Genomic DNA, 21,979 nt, shown 5'->3' with positions numbered 1-21,979 from the left:
TCAATAAAAACTTTGCCACTGCTAACCTTCCAGCATTTGTCCGGTCCTCCAGTAGGAACCTGACATAGTGGACATAGATGAGGTTTTTGGTTTGGTTTGGTTCTTGTTATCTTTTATGTTGTGTTTTTATAGTGATTTTTTTGTACTGTGAACTGCCTTGAGATCTTCGGATGAAGGGGGTATACAAATTTAATTTAACAACAACAACAGCAACATTCATACATACATACATACATACATACATACATATTTTGAAAGCAAGTGGGAAGTATTGTGATTTAAATTGCCTTTGGCATTGGGGTTCTGAAAGACATACATGACCTCTTTTAAATGATAGGAAGCAGGACTAGAGCTCTGTCCATGCTTTGAATGGGGAAGGTCCCAATTTCAATCCCTGGTAGCTGCAGTTAAAAGGATCGTGAAGCATTGCCAGTCAGAGGAGACAATACTATGCTAGATGGAGCCGCTACAAGACGGCTTGCCATGTTAGTATTTCCTGTAGTCCATGCTACCTGCCTGTGGTGATCTAACCCCCACAGTCCAAATTACAATGTGGAGCATAGATTGAAGATTTAGGGCTGTGTCTTTCCAAACATATAGCTTGGGCAATTAAATTTCTGGAAGTGAGGAAGAGACATGAATTGCCGCAGCAAAACATAAGGGCATTTATTAAGCTTTCCTTGTTGTTGTATTGGGTGAAGAGTCAGATTCTGGGTGACCCCTATCCCTGCTCACCCCCAATGAATGTCCAGTATTGTGCAACTGGGTGATCTTGGCCATCTATTCCTCAGGGACAGAGAGAACTTGACATGTTGCAGTAAGCACACAGGTCTCTGCTGCCTGCATTCATCTTTGGACCTGGGCCACGTTATTTAAGATTTGTGGCTCTGTGCTGTTTTTAGGTTCATTTTTGCTCCCTAACTTATTAGAGACTTAGTTCATGTATCACCTTCCAGTTATGCTGTCATTTTAATGTTGACTATAATGACTCCACTAATTGAAAATAATGTTTATAAAGAGATGCTCTACCACTGTTGACATATTAACTAAAAAGATTATTTGCATTTTTATTAAAGTTTTTTTTTAGTAAATGAAAGTTTAATTCCACAGCCATTCTTCAAAATAATGTTTTGAGCCTTCAAAGCATGCTTGCTGAAAATAATGAAACTCATTCCTAACATGAACAAGATTCCTTTTTTAAAAAATTTTTAGAAGTTTCAAGTGAAGTCATACATCATTCACTTGCTGGCCCCATAGTTTGTTGCAGCAGCATATGCCAATAATTTTGGAAAGAGAGTTGTTACATTTAAAGTTCTGAAAACTGGGGAGGGATGTGATACAAAATGACACATTTCCATTACTCAGTGCATTAGCAAAGATTGATTTTTTTTTTTTTTAGTCTGCTACACTTTCACAATATTCTTTAGAAAATATTCAGGCATAAAAAGGCAAGAATCCATTAATACAAATAATGTGAACTATGCTTATTTAAAACTCAACACAATCAGTGATTTACAATATACATGCATAGTAAAGCACAAAACCCAAGAGGCCACACTTCAAATATCTCTTTACAATGGATTTTGCCTTTCCCTCCTCCCCAATAACATTAGTGCTGGCGTAGTCTTGGTGTTTACACATCAAATTGAGAATTACATATAAATGTACCAAACTTTCACTGAGATACCAATACTCAAGGGAAGATAATGCATTCACTGTGTTGCATGTTTTTCCAAGCCTGCTGGAAAATGGTGTTAAAGTTGAGCTGAGTTTGATATTGAGGTGTAGAATTGTGTTTTGACAAGGGTTGGGGATTTCAGGTCATACCTAATTGTGCAAAAGTGCAAGCATACCTATTTTGCACTTTTTGAGATAATGCACAAACCAAAGCAAGCCATCCTTCGAAATAGACACTTCTCCAAATTTTGCAGTGCAATTCTCCAGCCGTGCAATGTGTACAAACATGCATCTACTAGGGTAAAGTGTGCATGAAAATGTGTATATTAGTGAAAACAGCATACAAAAATGCATTATATTAGAGGAAATTCCTTTGCTTTGCAAATCAGGAAAAATAGCTAACAAAAATGAATATTATGAAAAAAATCACTGATGAATTTTCATGGTGCCTTAAAAAGAACTTATGTGAAAATGTGGGGAACTGAACTTTGTACTGGGGAAAAATGAGACACAGAGAGAAACTGAAACTGATCGATTTCCCACCCTAGTGCACACCTACTGCCATTCTGATATTTCACCATATATACATCAATGCAGCTACGTTACAGAGAGTGTTTTGTCTCTATCCTCCTTCAAAAAGAAAGGCCAGTGGTTGACTATTCCGGCCACTGCCACCCCCAATCTGCCCTTCTCAGTGTAAGTGGTGGGGCTGCAGATGTGAACGCTGGACATTTAAATCCGAAGCATAACAAATATAGTCCCACCAGATTACATAAAATCATTCTGGGTGGTTTGTTAGGAGACTCCTGTACCCCTCAAACAGCTAGATCTCCTTCAGTGCAGGAACATTGTAAAATATTCATACACACAAACATTCATCTCAGTTTTTGAGCAATGTTTACCCTAATCTGCCTGTGATCATACACTACAGCAAGGTGAAGCACCTAAAAAGTCTTTTGCCCAAACTTCAAGGAAAAAGAAGAGATGATTGGGTATGTCCGGAAGTGCTCTGCACCACAGTGTCTCCAGATGTTGGGACCTTGGGTCTCCAGATTTTGCTTGACTACAGTTCCCATCTTCTTCATCAATCTTAGATCCAATGGTCAGGGGCAATGTTTACAATTCCCAGCAACATTTGGGGACCCGGGGTCTCTGCTCTAAGCAATGGTGCTTCTCTGGCTTACCAGTCTGGGAGCTTTCCATCTTCTTCTAGATGCTAATACAGGTGAACAGGAGGAACACTCTAATTATGCATTAACAGTGCAGATATGTGTCACCCATAAATCTTGCCATGCTGAGCTGCTCATTTGTCCAGTGGGAATAGATGCAAAGAAGCATAGGAGCTTCAGGTTCATTGTGGGCTAAATTAGTGCAAATCTAATAAAGCATAGGTTTGTTTTTAAAGAATCATAAAGCCTGGTTATGAAAGAAGTTCACTAAGTTTGAAAAAAGTTTTGTTTTGATATTACTTAAACCTTTTTGTTCAAGCTGTCTGTTCTTTTCATAAGTTCATAAAGAAAAGATCTTCTTGTGCTTGTTTTAAATATGATTCCATATTTATTTGAGGTTTAAGTGGATTTGCTCTGGTGTAGGAAAGTAGAGTTTTTGCTAATACATTTGATAAGTTTTACACCTTTGGTGCAAACCATAAAAGAAAACCAAGAAGATTTATGTGATAATAATCTAAAACATAGAACCATCAATATCTTCTTTTCCTTGACTCACACTTGAAAGGCAAGAAGGGGACTGAAATTATGCTGACAAGTCTTCTCTTCAAGTTAAAAGAAAGAAAATTAATTCATTTTCAGTACCCTAAGATTAATACAAAATGCAAGTCAATGGATCTTGGTTGATGCTTCTCCCTGAATTTAACTAACTTGATTCCCAAACCTGAATCAGTATTCCACTGGTTATTTTGTCCTCTTAATTCACATGTAAAATGCACCCTCAAATGAACTAAAAAGCCCCTGCTTTTTATTTTATTTTTTAAAAAAAGCTAAAGGGATAAAGATGGAGAAGGAGTCATAGCAGCCAACTCCTTGGGGCTGAGGTCACTTTGCCCCCCCCCCCCATAAAATATTTGAGGGGGCTGCCTCCCCCCCCCAAAAAAAAAAAGAGTGCTGGACATTGCCATTAAAATGGTGTATGTGTGCCATGCCTTGTGATCGATTGTGCAGGGTGGGACTTAACTTGTCCCCTCCCCAATATTTTACCCAAGTTGGCACCTCTAGAAGGAGTCAAGTATTTTTTAAAAAACACACTCACACAGGTTAGTATTTGATTTGCTAACAAACAATTGGACTGTTAATGTGGTGGCTCAGAACAGGCAAAATGAGGTATTTCTTCACACAGCAAGTAGTTAAACTATAGAATATGTTACCAAAAGATGCAGCGAGGGCCACAAACATGGACAGTTTTAAAAGTAGTCTGCTACTTAGAATGGCAGTATATTACAACCAAAAACAAAGGGAATATGCCTTTGAATGCCAGTTATTGGGCTCATGACTAAGAGAGTGCTATAGTGCTCATATTCTGCTTACAAACTTCCCATAGGCACCTGTTTGGCCATTGTGAACACACAATGCTAGACTACGTGGGCCTTTAGTCTGATTGAGCAAAGCTCTCCTTATGTCCTTACGCTTTTCTGTGGGATTTATTTACAATACATGTGAGCTGCTAAATTGTTGTTGTTGTTTAGTTGTTTAGTCGTGCCCGATTCTTCGTGACCCCATGGACCAGAGCACGCCAGGCACTCCTGTCTTCCACTGGCTCCCGCAGTTTGGTCAAACTCATGCTGGTAGCTTCGAGAACACTGTTCAACCATCTTGTCCTCTGTCATCCCCTTCTCCTTGTGCCCTCCATCTTTCCCAACATCAGGGTCTTTTCCAGGGAGTCTTCTCTTCTCATGAGGTGGCCAAAGTATTGGAGCCTCAGCTTGATGATCTGTCCTTCCAGTGAGGACTCAGGGCTGATTTCCTTAAGAATGGATAGGTTTGATCTTCTTGCAGTCCATGGGACTCTCAAGAGTCTCCTCCAGCACCATAATTCAAAAGCATCTATTCTTTGGCGATCAGCCTTCTTTATGGTCCAGCTCTCACTTCCATTCATCACTACTGGGAAAACCATAGCTTTTACTATACGGACCTTTGCTGGCAAGGTGATGTCTCTACTTTTTAAGATGCTGTCTAGGTTTGTCATTGCTGTACTTTTCAATCATTTACCGCTAAAATGGTGGAATGCACCCTCCAGGATTAGTGAAGACTTACCGGGCTCCCAACAGTAACCATGCTTGGCCCCCCCTCCCCCCAAATTCTCCACACCGTGATCCAGAAATTGTGGATAGGTGGGGGTCCTGCATGCATTTTAATAGAAGCATTTCTCAGTTGCACAGGAAGTCAATTCATACATTTATTCTAGTAAGACAACATTTAGAACAGGCTTTGCCATAGAGGCATTCCCTGGCATGTCTGGGGTCCCCTCCCCTTGCCAACATCAGGCTGGGAAGAATAGTTTGTTCTGTGTGCTTGATTGCAGGATGTGTATGTCATGCACACAACAGCATAACCTTTTTCTGCCCATGAGCAGAAAAAAACGTTGTAGCCCCTGATCTAAAATATCTCAACAAATTGAATTATTGCATCCACAAGGAAAGTTTCTAGGCAATCCACAAGATGTTTGGGGCAATATATATTTTTTTATTAAAGTTCCATTCCTTTTTCAGTACCATTTTGAGGCATGCCTCTTTTTCCTCTTCAAGAAAGTTTTTTGCATTGTTAGCAAGGATGACACTGGAATCTTAAAAGTGCCTTCTCCAAGTCGCAGCCTGCAAACTATCAATGAATAAGCTTGACATAATCATTTCTTGAAGAGCTCAAGGAGGTGGCAAAGTATGCTTGAAAGAGGGACCTAGTGGAACTTAAAAATATTGTTGAAGAGCCAAACTGTAGTGATGAACAATAATAAAAGTAAGTCAACATAGGGCCCACAAGTGTACAAAATGTGTTGATGTAGAGTGAGAGGATAAATTAAGGACCTTTTGTAATCGAGTTCAGAAGCCTGCAAGGAAAATAGTGCCCCCTGGTGACAGAAGGCCATGACTGAAGAAATAAACTGCCAGACATTGTATTGATTTTGTGTGGAGCGTCTGAAGGTAGGAAACCCTGTGTTTCTTATGAGGAGGAGTGTCAATTTCCGTGTAGTAAAGGGATACTAATAGCCAGTGCTATAATTCTCACAGTTTGAAGGAAAGCAGGTTGTGATATTATGGCTACACTCTGAGAATCAGGGTAGAATATAAAGTTTTTAGTGGGGTATGTCTGTCATAGCTCAATACATTTTCACTCCCTATTTCCCTGATAATTTGTCTTATTCTTAATGCGGTTGGGAAAGGGAAAGGGGTAGTCGTGAACAAGTTATAAGAAACAACGAGGCTACTTGCTAAGGTTTCTCCGACTGGCACAAACATATGTTGAAGATGAATAATTGAAAGGCAGGTAATACGAATTTAATTATATGTTCATTTGTACTAATATGTGCTATAAAATATCTGTGACCAAAGGAGGCTTTTAATAGCTGTGTGAAGGAGAATATTTTGGTAGGTTCTTTTCTGTTCTTGGGAGCTGTCCTAGCCAGGTGTGGCATAGGTGTATGGCTGCCAGTGATTGTTCAGCACCATGGACAGCTCATGGGCTGGAGTGAAGATCAAGCGTAAACCCAGACTTGCTGAGAAAGAAGGAGCTTGGGCTGTTGCTCCAACAGTAGTTGAGGTAGTATTTGAGGGTATGTTGGTATTCCTGTTCTATTCCTTATTATAATGGATTTGGCATTTTATCTGAAAATCATAACCATGTTTAATAGAACAGATGCCTAGTGCAACCCTAATGACAACTGATCAAAAAATGCTCTTATTAGCAGTGTGAGCCAGCAGGCCAATGGTTAGAGATAATGGGAGTTGGGGTCCAAAACATATGGAGTACACCAGATTAGGGAAGACTGTAAGGCACATTAACCTTTCGGGGCTTGCAATAACTGTATATCTATAGCACAAAAAATGTTTCATACAAAGGGGAAAACGGTATATTCATTCATTCAAAATCCTTTATAAAGCACCTATATTTCCACAAATCTCTAAGTGCCTTTCTTACTTTCTTTCTTTAAAACAATTAGAAGAATTTTCTGACTACTTGGCATTGATTGGGCTTCTGGTGCAAAAAATCAAATATAAGTTTTTTTTTTAAAAAAAAAAATCATCATCATCATCATCATCATTTTTTCAATGAAATACACTGCTGATTGTAAGAGATAAAATAAAGTCTTAATTCTCAGAGGCCTTTTTGTTACCAGAACAGATTAACAACCACGGGGCTAGATCTTAAAAGTCCCTTCTCCAAATTGTAGTAAGAAGCTAGTAATGTGTGTGTGTGTGTGTGTGTGTGTGTGTGTGTACATACACAATGTAAAAAGATAATAAAAAACAGAGAGGTTCAAGACTTCAGTGAGAAATGTCACTGGCCCTTGAACTTAAAGGTAAACGGACCCCTGACCATTAGGTCCTGTCGTGGCCAACTCTGGGGTTGTGGCGCTCATCTCGCTTTACAGGCCGAGGGAGCCAGCATACAGCTTCCGGGTCATGTGGCCAGCATGACTAAGCCGCTTCTGGTGAACCAGAGCAGCGCACAGAAACACCGTTTACCTTCCCGCTGGAGCGGTACCTATTTATCTACTTGCACTTTGACGTGCTTTCGAACTGCTAGGTGGGCAGGAGCAGGGACCGAAGCAATGGGAACTCACCCCGTCACGGGGATTCGAACTGCCAACCTTCTGATCAGCAAGTCCTAGGCTCTGTGGTTTAACCCACAGCGCCACCCGCGTCCCTGGCTCTTGAACTTATTTGGGGCTTTTAGTTTTGGGGCTCTGAAATTCCTCTGTTGTTTTCATGGGGAGAATCTTCCTTGTTCCTGTCAGAGTTCTCCTTGTTTTCAATTCAGTTAGAGTCCATAGAATTCCTCAGGTATTTAGCACCTGCAATTTCTTAGGTATTTAGCACCCAGCCACTCCAGATTTGCTTCAAACTACCTCTTTAGGCTCAATTTCTGTAGCAACTCTTATTAGAAAGTGTTTTGTGTATCAGATAGCACAGCACTCTCACACCGGCCACTAGTCAATTAAAGCAATTAGAGGTGTCACTTTTCTTGCTTTGTGCGGCTTGTTCAGAAACAAATCCCATTTACTTTACACCTCTGTTTCCTTCTGACCTACTCCGAGCTGCTGCTGAGACTTGCAATTCTTTTTGTCGTGCGCAGTGCTAATCTATGAGAAGTGCAGCATGTCGGAAGCTTTGCATATTAGAGTGGCCATCGTGGTTTTATGGCAAGCTTCTCCTTGAGCTCTCGTGTCATGTCCAATTTCTGGGAGGCCATTTGTCATGCTATGCGTAGGTCTCTTTATCACACACCTGGCTTTTTGAAGGCAACACAGCCACCCAGGAGCACGCATCAGTCGGTATGCAAATCGGCTCTGAAAATGTTTCACATGGCTGTCCTCTTGTTCTGCCTGGTCTTTGGATGATGCTACCGATTTTGAAAGGCAAGGGCTGATGGCCATGAGTGCTGCATGTTCTGAGTGACATTACGGTTGTCGAGCTGCATTAATGTTCAAATGCTGGGCATCCGTCTATTTCTGTTCCCACCCTTCAAACTAAGTGTGACAGCCCTTCCACCCCTTTGTGGCATTCTGCTGAGGAGCTTTTTCGGATATTTTGAAGCTGATGCTGCATTTTGGAGATGGAGGGAGGAGAATCGAGAAGAGACTCATCAAAGCTTTTTTTTGACCAAAGGCCAAATGATGGTGCTGTTTACGTGGCATGTATTAAAATCAGAGGCCTACTTTGGAGGGGCTTGGACAGAGCTTCTCTTATTTTTACTGTTCCATCTCAAGTGGCAGTAAACTAAAGGTAAAGGTAAAGGACCCCTGACAGTTAAGTCCAGCCACGAATGACTCTGGGGTTGTGGCGCTCATCTCACTTTACTGGCCAAGGGAGCTGACGTTTGTCCGCAGACAGTTTTTCCGGGTCATGTGGCCAGCATGACTAAGCCACTTCTGGTGAAACCAGAGCAGCACATGAAAATGCCATTTACCTGGAGCGATACCTATTTATCTACTTGCACTTTGACGTGCTAGGTTGGCAGGAGCTGGGACTGAACAATGGGAGCTCACCCTGTCATGGGGATACGAACCGCCGATCTTCCGATCGGCAAGCCCTAGGCTCAGTGGTTTAGACCACAGCGCCACCCGCGTCCCACGGCAGTAAACTAGGAAGCCCAAATTTACTGCCCAGCAAATCTCCAACAGGCAACTGACACATGTAACTGATCAAACTGCATCCTCTACCTGCCCCACCTCATGTCATGTATGATGTCAGGTGTGGGGCAGGTAGGTGTGGTTTAGGGGAAAATGGCCCAGTAAACCAAGTAGGAAGCCTAGTGGACCAGATTTGACCCATGGGCCAGAGGTTCCCACACCAGTGGGGTAGAACAATGGAGGCACCTAATAATAGACAGGGACCTTCAGTACTTCTTCTCACACTAATGTTCAATCAGCTATTTCTTTACAACTAGAAGATGTATTTGTGGTTTTTTTTCTTGAAGGCTTTGCATTCCTTTGCATTCCTGCCCCCTCTTCAGTCACGCAAACTGACAGCATGGATTTGAAAATGCAAGATGAGCAAACTCAGTCGGAAAACTTCCATTGTTATCCAAACCCTTGTGCACTTACATACTTGCTAATAAGGTTGTGTGCTTCTTCCCACTACAATATTTTTTTTTTGGGGGGGGGAGGTGTTCTGTCCCTGCAAGTCTTTTTTTTTTTTTTTAATAAGATATTTATTGAAATTTTCAAGAATAATACAATGTAAAACAAAAAGAAAAGAAACAACAAAAATACAAAAATAAAAACAATTAAAAACACATAGAATTTCCATTTACTTATTTTCTTTTAACTTATTTTCCAGACCTCCTCATACCTCCCTTTCTTATATTCCAATTCAAATTATTAGTTCAGCAAATCCTCACCATTAGTTTTTACTTATTTCAAAATCTTATTTTCCATGACTCTTAAGCATTACAGCTGGAAACCACTTAATTTCTATCCAACATCATTCTAACATTCATTAATTTTACAATGTTTCTGCAAATAGTCTTTAAACCTCTTCCAATATTCTTCTGCTGACTCTTCTCCCTGGTCTCGGATTCTGCCAGTCATTTCTGCCAATCCCATATAGTCCATCATCTTCATCTGCCATTCTTCCAGAGTGGGTAGATCTTGTGTCTTCCAATATTTTGCGATAAGTATTCTTGCTGCTGTTGTCGCATAAATGAAAAAAATTCTATCCTTCTTTGGCACCAATTGGCCAACCATGCCCAGGAGAAAGGCCTCTGGTTTCTCCAAGAAGGTATATTTAAATACCTTTTTCATTTCCCAGAAAGCCTTAATCCTTGGGCACATCCACCAAAGGTGAAAGAATGTACCTTCAGTCTCTTTACATTTCCAACATTTATTATCGGGCAAATGATAAATTTTTGCAAGCTTGACTGGGGTCATGTACCACCTGTAAATCATTTTCATAATATTTTCTCTTAAGGCATTACATGCTGTAAATTTCATACCGGTGGTCCATAACTGTTCCCAGTCAGCAAACATAATATTATGTCCAACATCCTGTGCCCATTTAATCATAGCAGACTTCACCGTTTCATCCTGAGTGTTCCATTTCAGCAGCAAGTTATACATCTTTGACAAAATCTTAGTTTTGGGTTCTAACAATTCTGTTTATAATTTCGATTTTTCCACCTGGAATCCAATTTTCTTGTCCCTGCAAGTCTTTTTAACATGCATTCTGGGTACAGCCTATTAGCTGCTAATTTGAACAAATGCATTTCCTTTAGTCATGCAAACACGATAAATGTTAGGTAAGCCAGAGGACTGTCTAAACTTCCAGATAGCCTTGTAAATACATAATCATAATCTGCATTTTTTACTAAATTTATAAATATTGTAAATACCTTCTTGCAATTAAGAAAAACCATGCACATTGACTGCAAAGTGTGGCAGCAGGTTCCTATATTTTTTTAGGTTCGCTTGTGACTTTTCATCTTTTTCAAAAAGTTAAGAGTTTCTTGAGCATGGCAGAACTGTATAAAAAGGTTACTTTTAAAGAAAAAAAGTCTTGGGAGGGAATTTTTTTGGGTCCCCTCCCCCCTCCCCAAACTCTACCATCCATGGAAAAGAAGAAAGAAATCCTAATGATTTGTGATGCATTGGAGCTATTACAGAGTAGTATCCCTGGCAGGAAAGTAATGAGATGACTGCTAGAAAGCAATTCTGTCTTGATTTACCCTTCTCACTATCTAGGACAGGGATGTAGCATGCAATTTTATTTTATTTTTTACCTGTGGAATCTTGCCTCCTATCCTCCAAACAGTATGATGCATGGTACGTGTCTATGTGAGATGCATATGAGATTTACCTTTGAGTAGGTGTAGTTAGGACTGCGCTATAAGAGGATTTTGATATCTGATTCATGGCACCAATCAGTGTTATGCCAGATTAGAAGCAGGTTCTCTTTGTCATTTAAATTTGTTCAAAGTGTTCCTATGCCACATTGTGATGAAATGTCTCTTAAACCAAGGCTGGATGAGTGATATATATCAATTAATGTTGCCTTTCATAATATTAGGAAAGGAACTGATGCTAGATAGCGATTAAAAAGGGGAAAATTGTCCCTTTTTTCGATTTGGATGCTGAGTATTAGAAAGTGTAGGAAGAAATTGTCATAAGCCATTAGTCCATCCAACTCAGTATGTCTGTTGACTGGCAGAGGCTCTCTGAGGCCTTTAACCAGATTCTTCCCCAACCCTACATCAAGATGTCAATGATTGGGACCTTTTGCATACATGGAGCTCTACTGGTGAGCTGCAGATCTTCACCTAATTTTGGTAATTTTGGATTTTCTGAATATTGACTGTGCATTGCATAGGATGATCAGTTGTTGGATGCAACTGATGTTGTTTAGCTGCTCTTGAATAATCCCTTGATAAACTTCTGCTGAACCAAGGTTTCCCAGAAAATAGCTTGAAATGATTTGAAAAGTTGGTATATGGTATATGTCCTTGGTAAATAGCATAGATGGTTTGTCATAATTGATAGTTGGCATAAAGGTAAAGGTACCCCTGCCCGTACGGGCCAGTCGTGTCTGACTCTAGGGTTGTGCGCCCATCACACTTAAGAGGCCGGGGGCCAGCGCTGTCCGGAGACACTTCTGGGTCACGTGACCGGTGTGACGAAGCTGCTCTGGCGAGCCAGCACCAGCGCAGCACACGGAAATGCCGTTTACCTTCCCGCTATAAAGCGGTACTTATTTATCTACTTGCACTTAAGTGTGCTTTCGAACTGCTAGGTGGGCAGGAGCTGGGACCGAACGATGGGAGCTCACCCCGCCGCGGGGATTCGAACAGCCAACCATGCGATCAGCAAGTCCTAGGCGCTGAGGTTTTACCCACAGCGCCACCCGCATCCCTTTTCATTTTTAACATTAGTTAGCATTTGACAATGATATTGTGGTGGGAGGGGAGATTATTCTAGCAAGAACATGAGATGGTTATTGGTATTTAACATTTAACAGTTATGAGATTTCATGTTTGAAAATCAAAACAATTGAGAAACGTAACATAACTTAAAGCATTTTTATTTTGCAATCAGGAAATATGTTTACTTTTCACTTTAAAAACCCCTCATTCATAACTTTGAATTGAGATTTTTCAAAATACATCTAATTTTTCATGCTTGCATGCAAATATCATTTCTGGTACTAGATGGGCCTGCACAAAATACGAATACATTTTCTTCCCATTTTGTATATATCCCTCTCTAACATGTAGAGGACATGTATAAATAAAATCCTGACTTGCTATTATTCATAACACAGATTGGCTGGACTGTTTATGTGAAGAATGTTACTTCAGACAGTTGGAAAAGAGAAGATATATACATTTTCAGGAATGTATAGCAGGAGATGGGAATGCTCTTTCTAACAGCTGAGATACTGATGGAGCCAGCAAGCTCATTCTGTTATCAGGGGCAGCCCAGACACAAATGTAGCAAGTTAGAAAAAAGCTCTTCTCTAGGTCAAATATTTCTTTCTCATATTACTTATGGAGGAATCAACTTCAGGAGTTTATCTTTACAGCACATAATTGGTAATTTCCCCCTCCCCTAAAAGACAGGCAATGTCAGCATCTCTCTTTACAGATGCTCCATATACTTTCACGGTCATAAGGCTTTGCCAATGACAGGTCAGGAAAATGCAGTCTGCATCTAAGGCCTTCCTGATCTGAATTGCAATATACTGAATCCTTAAATCTCCTTTGCAGTTCTTTCATGGGGGGGGACACAGAAGTTGAGGGCAAGGCAGCAAGGTGGATGGATGTTGATTGATTTTGCTGGAATACAGAAATAAGGACAGGCTGTTCTTTTTTTGGGTGACAGCCTGCTATATTTGGCAATATTACCACTGCAAGTGTTACATTTTTAGAGCAGCCATATGAATAATAAGAACACCACCCTGCAGTTTTAAGAGGAAAGCTAATGCAGAATGGCCAGATTTTATACTCTGGCACAGCTAGTGAATATCAGAAATGTACATGTGCATTACAGAACATGAATGCCACTTGTTGCATTCCACCTGAAGTTCCTTAAAGATGTATAGAATGACAGGATATTCCCCCACCTTTTAACTCTATGATGTTCTGAATAGACCACTCTGAGTCAGTTCCTTTCTGTCACCCCAACCTTGGCTTGGCCAAATGCAATTGGGAAAATGTATTCACTTGTCAATAGATGTCTCCTCTAGAGTATCTACACATACCCAGTTGAAAGGTTGGAGGTGTATATTGTAGGAAGTTGTAGTGTGGCAAGATTAGTGAGCCTTAGAGGAAGGTGGGCTTGGTCAATCTCAGGAGCAGCCCTTAACTGCCTCTACCTACACAACACCAAGCCCTTAAGCCAGGGGAACAATTTGTGGTCCTAGGGCAGGCATAGGCAAACTCCAGCCCTCCAGATGTTTGGGGCTACAATTCCCATCATCCCTAGCTAACAGGACCAATGGTCAGGGATGATGGGAATTGTAGTCACAAAGCAGCTGGAGGGCCATGTTTGGGGATGCCTGGACTAGGAGAACACAATTGCCCTACAATAGGTAAACAATTCAAAACATACCCAGCAGTTGCAGCAAATGAAATGGCATGGTGTGCACTACTACATGGTATCAGTGTCCATCTACACACACTTAGATGTATAGGCACTAGAGACAACAGAGCCCACCCTCCTGCCACTCAGGGATTTAACTTCTAGAGACCTTGGGGACGGAGCTGGAACTTGAACAACGATAGGTCCATCAACTCATGCTAACAAAATGTTAACCAAGCACCCCTAAATGGCAACAATAGGATGAAACAGTGACAGACAGCGATTTTGCAGAAACCAAAAAATGTCCCCAAATAAAGAATGTCCTTGCTGAACAGAACTTGATGCATCTGTCACATCTGGAGGGCCAGATACAGATAGGTAGCCGTGTTGGTCTGCCATAGTCAAAACAAAATAAAAAAATTCCTTCCAGTAGCACCTTAAAGACCAACTAAGTTAGTTCTTGGTATGAGCTTTCGTGTGCATGCACACTTCTTCAGATACACTTCTTCAGATACACTAGTCAGTGTATCTGAAGAAGTGTGCATGCACACGAAAGCTCATACCAAGAACTAACTTAGTTGGTCTTTAAGGTGCTACTGGAAGGAATTTTTTTATTTTGTTTTGACTGGAGGGCCAGAGTTTGCCTATGCCTGCCCTAAGGCTACCTTGGTCTTCTTTCATTCAAGTGGTAAGATGGGAAACACCATGGAGGGGAGGGATTTGCAGAGAGACAAAAAGGTGCGCCACTCACCTTTCATTCCTGCCCCGCCCACTGCCAGCATGTAAGTTTTGACATTTAACCCTAAGAGAACACAGTCGTTGGCTCAAATAATTTGCACTCCCAGCACCTATCAGTTAGCCAGACATTCTGCAGCTTTTACAAAGGAAATGAGGGAAACACAAACAGGGGATAAGATATTGATATCTACTACTTATGTGGGCTACCTGCTGCCTTCATGATCAGAGGAGATGTGCCTCGCCTGGAGAGTGCTGTTTGCCTGTCGGTCCTGCCTGCAAGGCTTTCCACACCATCTGGTTGGACAATGTGAGAAAGGGATGCTGTACTAAATGGGTCTTCAGTCTGATCCAACAGGGTTCTTCTTGTGCTCATTGATCTGCTTTGACCCATTTGTATTGAAGCTTGTTTTAAGCATACCTTGAGTGTTCACCTTGAATATTACTTCATCCAGAAAACTAGATCCACAGGAGTGAAACTGTATTACCGCATTGTCCTGAATATAAGCAGCACCTTTTTTTTCTAAATTCTGACTATGAAAAGTTAAAGTGCTGCTTAAATTCACGACCTTACAAAAACTGGCTTTTACGATATGGCTGCTGAAACAGACATACGGTAAAACGGAATGGGTGTGAGTGCCTGCAGAGTTTTAAGGGAGCTGCTTATATTTGGGTATTGTCTTTTTTCTCTCCCCCCCCCCCTTGAATTTTAAAGGTGCGGCTTATATTCGGGTCAATACGGTACTAAATGAAACCATTTTCTCTCTCCCTCTTTTCACCTTTTCTTAGGGGCATATGTGCTACAGGTCAAAGCAACCGATGCTGATGACCCGACCTATGGAAACAGTGCCAGAGTGGTTTACAGCATCCTTCAGGGACAGCCATATTTCTCCATTGATCCCAAGACAGGTAATGAACATATTTGCCAGGGAGAATCGTATTGCTTCCCACTTTCAAATATCAAAGTGATTAGATGCCCACCTGAACAGTCTTTGTCCGATGACAGTGGAAGAAAATGTGACAGTATTATTGTTTGTGGAAAAGCATCAGCTGTTTCCCATTAACACAAGGTAAGTAGAATTGCCTTTTCAGAATTCAACAAATACAAGGATTGCTCTGCTGAATGAAAATAAAGGTCTATCAGAGAAATGAACAGGCAGTGTTCCATATGGGAAATTTTGTAAAACAGCTTCCAGGTGGTAAAGGATGGATGGATCAGCCACTTCACAGTCCATGCCAATTTCCCATGTGCTAATTCATATGATGTTCACTGTTTTTTTGGCATTATCCTGAGTGAATAACACAAAAAAGAAAACACACATATAAATGCATATTCAAAAATACATTTTTGGATGTATTTTCTTACATTTTGAATTATGGTGCTGGAGGAGACTCTTGAGAGTCCCATGGACTGCAAGAAGATCAAACCTCTCCATTCTTAAGGAAATCAGCCCTGAGTGCTCACTGGAAGGTCAGATCGTGAAGCTGAGGCTCCAATACTTTGGCCACCTCATGGGAAGAGAAGACTCCCTGGAAAAGACCCTGATGTTGGGAAAGATGGAGGGCACAAGGAGAAGGGGACGACAGGGGATGCGATGGTTGGATGGTGTTCTTGAAACTACCAGAATGAGTTTGATCAAACTGCGGGAGGCAGTGGAGGACAGAAGTGCCTAGCGTGCTCTGGTCCATGGGGTCACAAAGAGTCGGACACGACTAAACGACTAAACAACAACAGTTTTCTTACAAAAATATGCATATCTAAAGATTTTTATTTTTTATGCCTTTGGTTACTTTTCTGTGCCAAGAACTTCATTGAAAAATTCAGCACATGAGATCTGGAGAACTGCATTCTGAGCCATTCATTAATCCAAGCATTGCGGACTGGGTCCCTTTCCATGAGAATTTACAAATAAACAATTCTTCCAATACTGCCCACAAAGGTTCAAAAAAAAAAAAATGGGTGCAGTTACCATGTTTGAAATTGCCACATCTGTGCCACCTCACAAAAATAACTTCACAGGTAGAATGGAGCCCATACAATTCAGCCTATCGTTTACAACACTTAACATACTGCAGAAGGTTGCTTTATACCAGATAACAGCTGACAGCTATTTGTTATAGATGTCAGTGACTCCAGTTGCAATCCTAAGCAACTTCATTGCAAGTTAGGAGGGAGAACTCCTGTGTGCTGCTTCTTCCCTGTGAATGCCTTCCCCACACCCCAGATACAGTGACTGCTACATAATAAACACAATTCCCATGCCCCTTGATTGAAACATAACAGCTGTTTGCAGAAATTGTGCACATCTTGCTGAATTGTATCATTTCCAGCCGATGGGGGCTGGAATCACAAGTTTAAATGTTTCCCTGAATAAAAGGGCCATTGACATAGAAAACTAGAATGTCAGGGAAGAGGGTAAGCACACTGACATGCTAGGTTTCTCTGTACAAATCCCCACCACCACCCCTTCTGATGGTACATTTAACCATCAGCAATTTGAATCTGACTTAGAATTCGACTGTGGCTTATATAGCAGACCAACTCCGAATGCTACATTGAGTCAACATATTAAACAAAGGTTTACTGTGATGCAAATGAACAATGGCAAGCCTCAGGCTTCTGTGCCACCACTCCACCCCTCACCTTCAGCATGGCCAGGAGGAGGCATTTGGAAGCTTTAATTTCTGATTTTGATTAACCACAGTTGGTTGTGTTATGCAAATTCAACACACTGTGGTTACTTTAAGCATGGGTTGTTTGAAACAAGCCACTTTAAACTGTGGGTTACAGACCCTCCAAGTGTCCCTATTTTCCAGGGACAGTCCCAGATTTACAGAAGCCATTCCAGTTTCTGATTTGATCCCAGAATGTCCCACTTTTCCTTAGGACATCCCTGTTTTCATTGGAGGAATTGGGGGGGGGGTGTCTGGAGTTATCCGACCCTTGAGCCATCTGAAGGCAGCCCTGTATAGGGAAACTCTTTAATGTTTCATTATGTTTTTAAATATGTTGGAAGCCGGCCAGAGCAGCTGTGACAACCCAGTCAGATGGGTAGAGTATAAATATTATTATTCTTATAGAATAGGATGCCCCTATTTCCTCAGACAAATATTGGAGGGTATGCAGTTATGAAGCTGACTTCTTTCAACAAACCATAGTTAAGATTAAGCACAGTGTAGGATTTGAATATAATGCTAAACTATGGTCAATCAAAAACACAAGCAAAGGCTTCTGAGTTCATCTTCGTGGCAGAACTGGAATGGGAGATGGAAAGGAGAATGCATGAACTTCAGGCTCATTCCTAACACAATAAAGCGTAGTTTACTGCGCTATCCAAACATAGACAAAAGGTTTAATATAATATGAAAGCTCAATGCATGATGATATTCCCCCCCCCCCCTGTTAATCTGGTTTAATCATACCCTGAGCCAAATTTCCAGTAGGCTATATTCTGCACATGAGTTTTAGCTAGGATCTTCTGAGCATGTGTGCAGCACTGCTTGGATGCTACAGGAAATGTTTATTAATCTGGAATAAACCAGGCTTTTAATGAACATTGGTGTTCAGTGGGAAACCTGCCTTTCCCCAGCTGCTTGCTTTTGGCATTTGTCTGGCCTGGAGGATGGGAGACAAGCAGTAATGTCAGGCTGTTGTTCAGAGTCCACTAGATGTTCTGGTAGAGGGACCCAGAAATGCTCCTGGGACAGGATGACAGTTAATTGCATATCTTGCCCTGTGTTCCGAAATGTCACTCCTGCTTCTGTATTTAATAATTCAATGACTTAACCAAAATGCTCTGCACTAAATTCTGCCAATTATGTGCCTTGAATGCAACGTAAGAAAGAGCTTGCCTGCCTGCCCCCTTTCTGCAAATGGAATTTCTTTTCCCTGCAAACCTCTCCTTGAATGTCAGATGGAGTGTTAAAGACCCTGGCTTCCTGGCTAATCAATGACTGGAGGTGGAAACAGCATAACACTGTCAGTGCAGGCACTGTAGAGGTCATGTCCTCTGTCAAATATACCCTGTTTTAACAAAAGATGATATCGCAAGTGTGAATCAGAGAGTTTACTTTTTAAATTAGGATGAGGATGTGTGTGTTTTCCTCCCTTCCTCGGGCTCTAGGGGATAAAAATCTCTTCCTTTAATGTTCTTCTTTTAATTAGATCTCGCTGACAATACAGAGGTGTTAAAATCCAGGCTATACGTGTGTTATATAAAGTTTCTGGATGAGATGAATGATGACAACAAAGATTTCCCCAGGATCCCCTGCTCCGCTTCTTTCTGCTTTTGTTCTCAGTGCCACCTTCATTAATTATTTTCACTCAGAAGCTGGGGATTTTCACACTGGGGAAAAAATGCCATGGTCATTGGAGATGGGTGGTCTCAAAGCATGGGAGCTTGTTCAATCCACTTCTCCTTAAACCACAATAGCCCTATCTGAAAGCCATTATCCTTCTGGGGGTCTAGGCAGCTTTCCCAGTGATTTGTCTTTCTCCACTGCTCCCCGTTGGGACTGATCGCTTTCCTTTCCTGTTCTTTATATAAGCTTCTCCTCTGCCTTAAGCTCACAGACAGAGGTAAATGAACTGGTTGAGCCCATAGCTGCTAAGGAACTTGAGCAGGTTCCTGCTATGGAAGCAGAGGTTTTTATTGGCCATAAGCCTGCAGAACCCTAGCTGGAATCCAAAATCTCATGGGTGGCTTTCCCCTGTATTCCCAATACAAGTCATGTACTTCTGCATTCTTCTGTGCTTGCCCAAGAATCCAGGGTTGACAGCAGGTGGGAGGCCACAGAAAGGAGAAATACTCACCTTTTCTTTTCTTTTTTAAATAATATTTATTAATTTTTTAACAGAAAAGAGTTACAAAATAATAACACACAAGAAAAAATATACAAAGATACAAAAACCAAAAAAATTAACATAAAAAGAAAAAAAACTAAAAAAACTAAAAATCCCTCTTTTATAATATCTTACATTCATTTATTCATTTATTTTCATGACTTCCTCACACCTCCCTTTTTGTATTCCATTTAAAAATTTATTCAGCAAATTCATAACCTCATATTTTACCCTTAATTATTTATCTTCACATGTTCTAACTTCAAATTTTCATCTGATATCCATCCCTTCTTGCATATTCTTATTTTACCTTATTACTAGAACCACTTCATTTTATTCCAACGTCATTAACATTCAATAATTTTACAGTGTTTCTGTAGATAGATTTTAAATTTCTTCCAATCTTCTTCCACCGACTCTTCTCCCTGGTCTCGGATTCTGCCGGTCATTTCAGCCAATTCCATATAGTCCATTACTTGCATCTGCCATTCTTCCAGGGTGGGTAGGTCTTGTGTCTCCCAATGCTTTGCAATGAGTATTCTTGCTGCTGCTGTAGCATACATAAAAAAAGTTCTATCCTTCTTTGGCACCACTTGGCCGACCATACCCAGGAGAAAGGCCTCTGGTTTCTTCAAGAAGGTATATTTAAATCCCTTTTTCAATTCATTATAGATCATTTTCCAGAAAGCCTTAATCCTTGGGCACGTCCACCAGAGGTGAAAGAATGTACCTTCAGTCTCTTTACATTTCCAACATTTATTATCGGGCAGATGATAGATTTTTGCAAGCTTGACTGGGGTCATGTACATGAAATACTCACCTTTTCTCTAGAGAGTTGGTCCTTTAAAACATTCACATTTCTGTAGTATTGGGGTGCAGCTTCAGATTCCACCACCCGCTTTTGAAGAATCATGATTTTATACATTGATAGTTAGTTCCACGAAGCTGGCCATGTGCATATAATGGAAACAGGGATCCCTAGAGGATAACATTTGCAAATGTGTACTGCATTGTGATTCCTGACCTCTAAGAAGCCTGACAGAGGCTGTCAGATCACATGCCACTCATGCCTTCATAGTGATTTGTTGTTGTTTAGTCGTTTAGTTGTGTCCGACTCTTCATGACCCCGTGGATCAGAACAATTAGATTTAATAATTTTTGCATGTACAGATGATCAGCAGTATGGTTTGTATTCCACTAACTCATACTCAGAGTAGACTAATTGGAATTAATGACCCTACATTAGTCATGGTTGTTAATTGCAATGGGTCTACTCTGAGTAAATGTTGAGTGATATGTCTAGGGCTACATCAGGCATTGCCAAACTTGGCCCTCCAGATGTTTTGGGACTACAAGTCCCATCATCCCTGACCACTGGTCCTGTTAGCTAGGAATGATGGGAGTTGTAGTCCCAAAATATCGGGGGGGGGGGGCAAGCTTGGCCATACCTGGGCTACATGATAAGATTTTTTCATTGCAAATGGATTAGAACTAAATATTTTGCTTCCCCTGTCCAAATATTTGGCCTCTGTTTTTGTACAAAATACCATTATCCCTAGTTCTCTGTCCCCTGCCTATGAGTCTGTATTTTTTTTAATGTCACAGATCAGATTTTTACTGCAGTCAAGAAAATTCTATAGACAGAGCCATGGTATAGATCCCTTATGTCGTTCGGCAAGGTGCAGGCAAATAATTAAATATTTTCTCTTTTTCTTGGGAATAAACTGCACATAATAATTTGCTCTGGTTAAGTGATTATGGCACAGCTCATGAACACCTGCTTTTGAAGAGACTGTTTCTCATTTTAACTTAGACTTTTAATTTGTAAAAAAAATGAGAGAAGGAAGAGAATATTGCTCATGAGCTCTTTCAGACATGACTATTATTATCATTGATTTAAAACAAAAACAAAACAAAAAACTGAAGACCGAGTTCTATTACATAATAAAAATTGGAACAAGCCTTTGGACATCAACCCAGGGGAGGAAATCATTGCTTGATTGAGTACATCTGTAGTGAGATGACAGACAATTGTTCATTAGGAAGACTTTGGCTAGATTTAAAACTACTTGATGATATTTTTGATACAGTGCATGAATAAATATAATCACAGTGTTATACTAGATCATTAGATCAGGCAAGTTCAGAGCATTTTCCTTTGTTTCTTCATATGTTTGAGAAGGCTGATTATTTATTAAATTTTGGGCTGCAGCCCCCATACTATGATCCCAAAGAGCTTCTCCCTCACTCTGTGCCACCCAGCAAAGCCTGCATCCTTGCCAGTACCATCCTCCAACAAGACACTGACTCAGCAGCTTCTGCAACTCTCCACAGGAAGCAATTCTGCTCAGATCCAAAGCATCACGAAAGATGCAACTTCACACCTGGCAGGTGCCTCTTCCAGTGCAAATGAAACGGATTCAGAAACCTCTGGGGTGTCCTGTCATTTGGGGCTGTTGAGAGGGCTTTTGTCAAGCTGGAATG

General features: G+C 40.8%; 1 protein-coding gene across 4 annotated transcripts in view; it reads left to right on the top strand.

Moving 5' to 3' along the window:
- CDH12 (cadherin 12) overlaps positions 1-21,979 on the top strand; it is a 678,501-nt gene that overhangs the window by 584,891 nt on the left and 71,631 nt on the right. For all 4 annotated transcript variants that reach the window (XM_079984946.1, XM_079984947.1, XM_079984949.1 and 1 more), the window contains one exon: positions 15,442-15,561. In XM_079984946.1, the coding sequence (XP_079841072.1) occupies positions 15,442-15,561 (120 nt within the window). The remainder of the gene's footprint in view (positions 1-15,441; positions 15,562-21,979) is intronic.

Source organism: Podarcis cretensis (assembly GCF_951804945.1).
Source record: "Podarcis cretensis genome assembly, chromosome: 7".
NCBI lineage: Eukaryota > Metazoa > Chordata > Lepidosauria > Squamata > Lacertidae > Podarcis > Podarcis cretensis.
The sequence above is the reverse complement of the archived record's forward strand: the minus strand, read 5'-3'. Positions and strand labels throughout refer to the sequence as shown.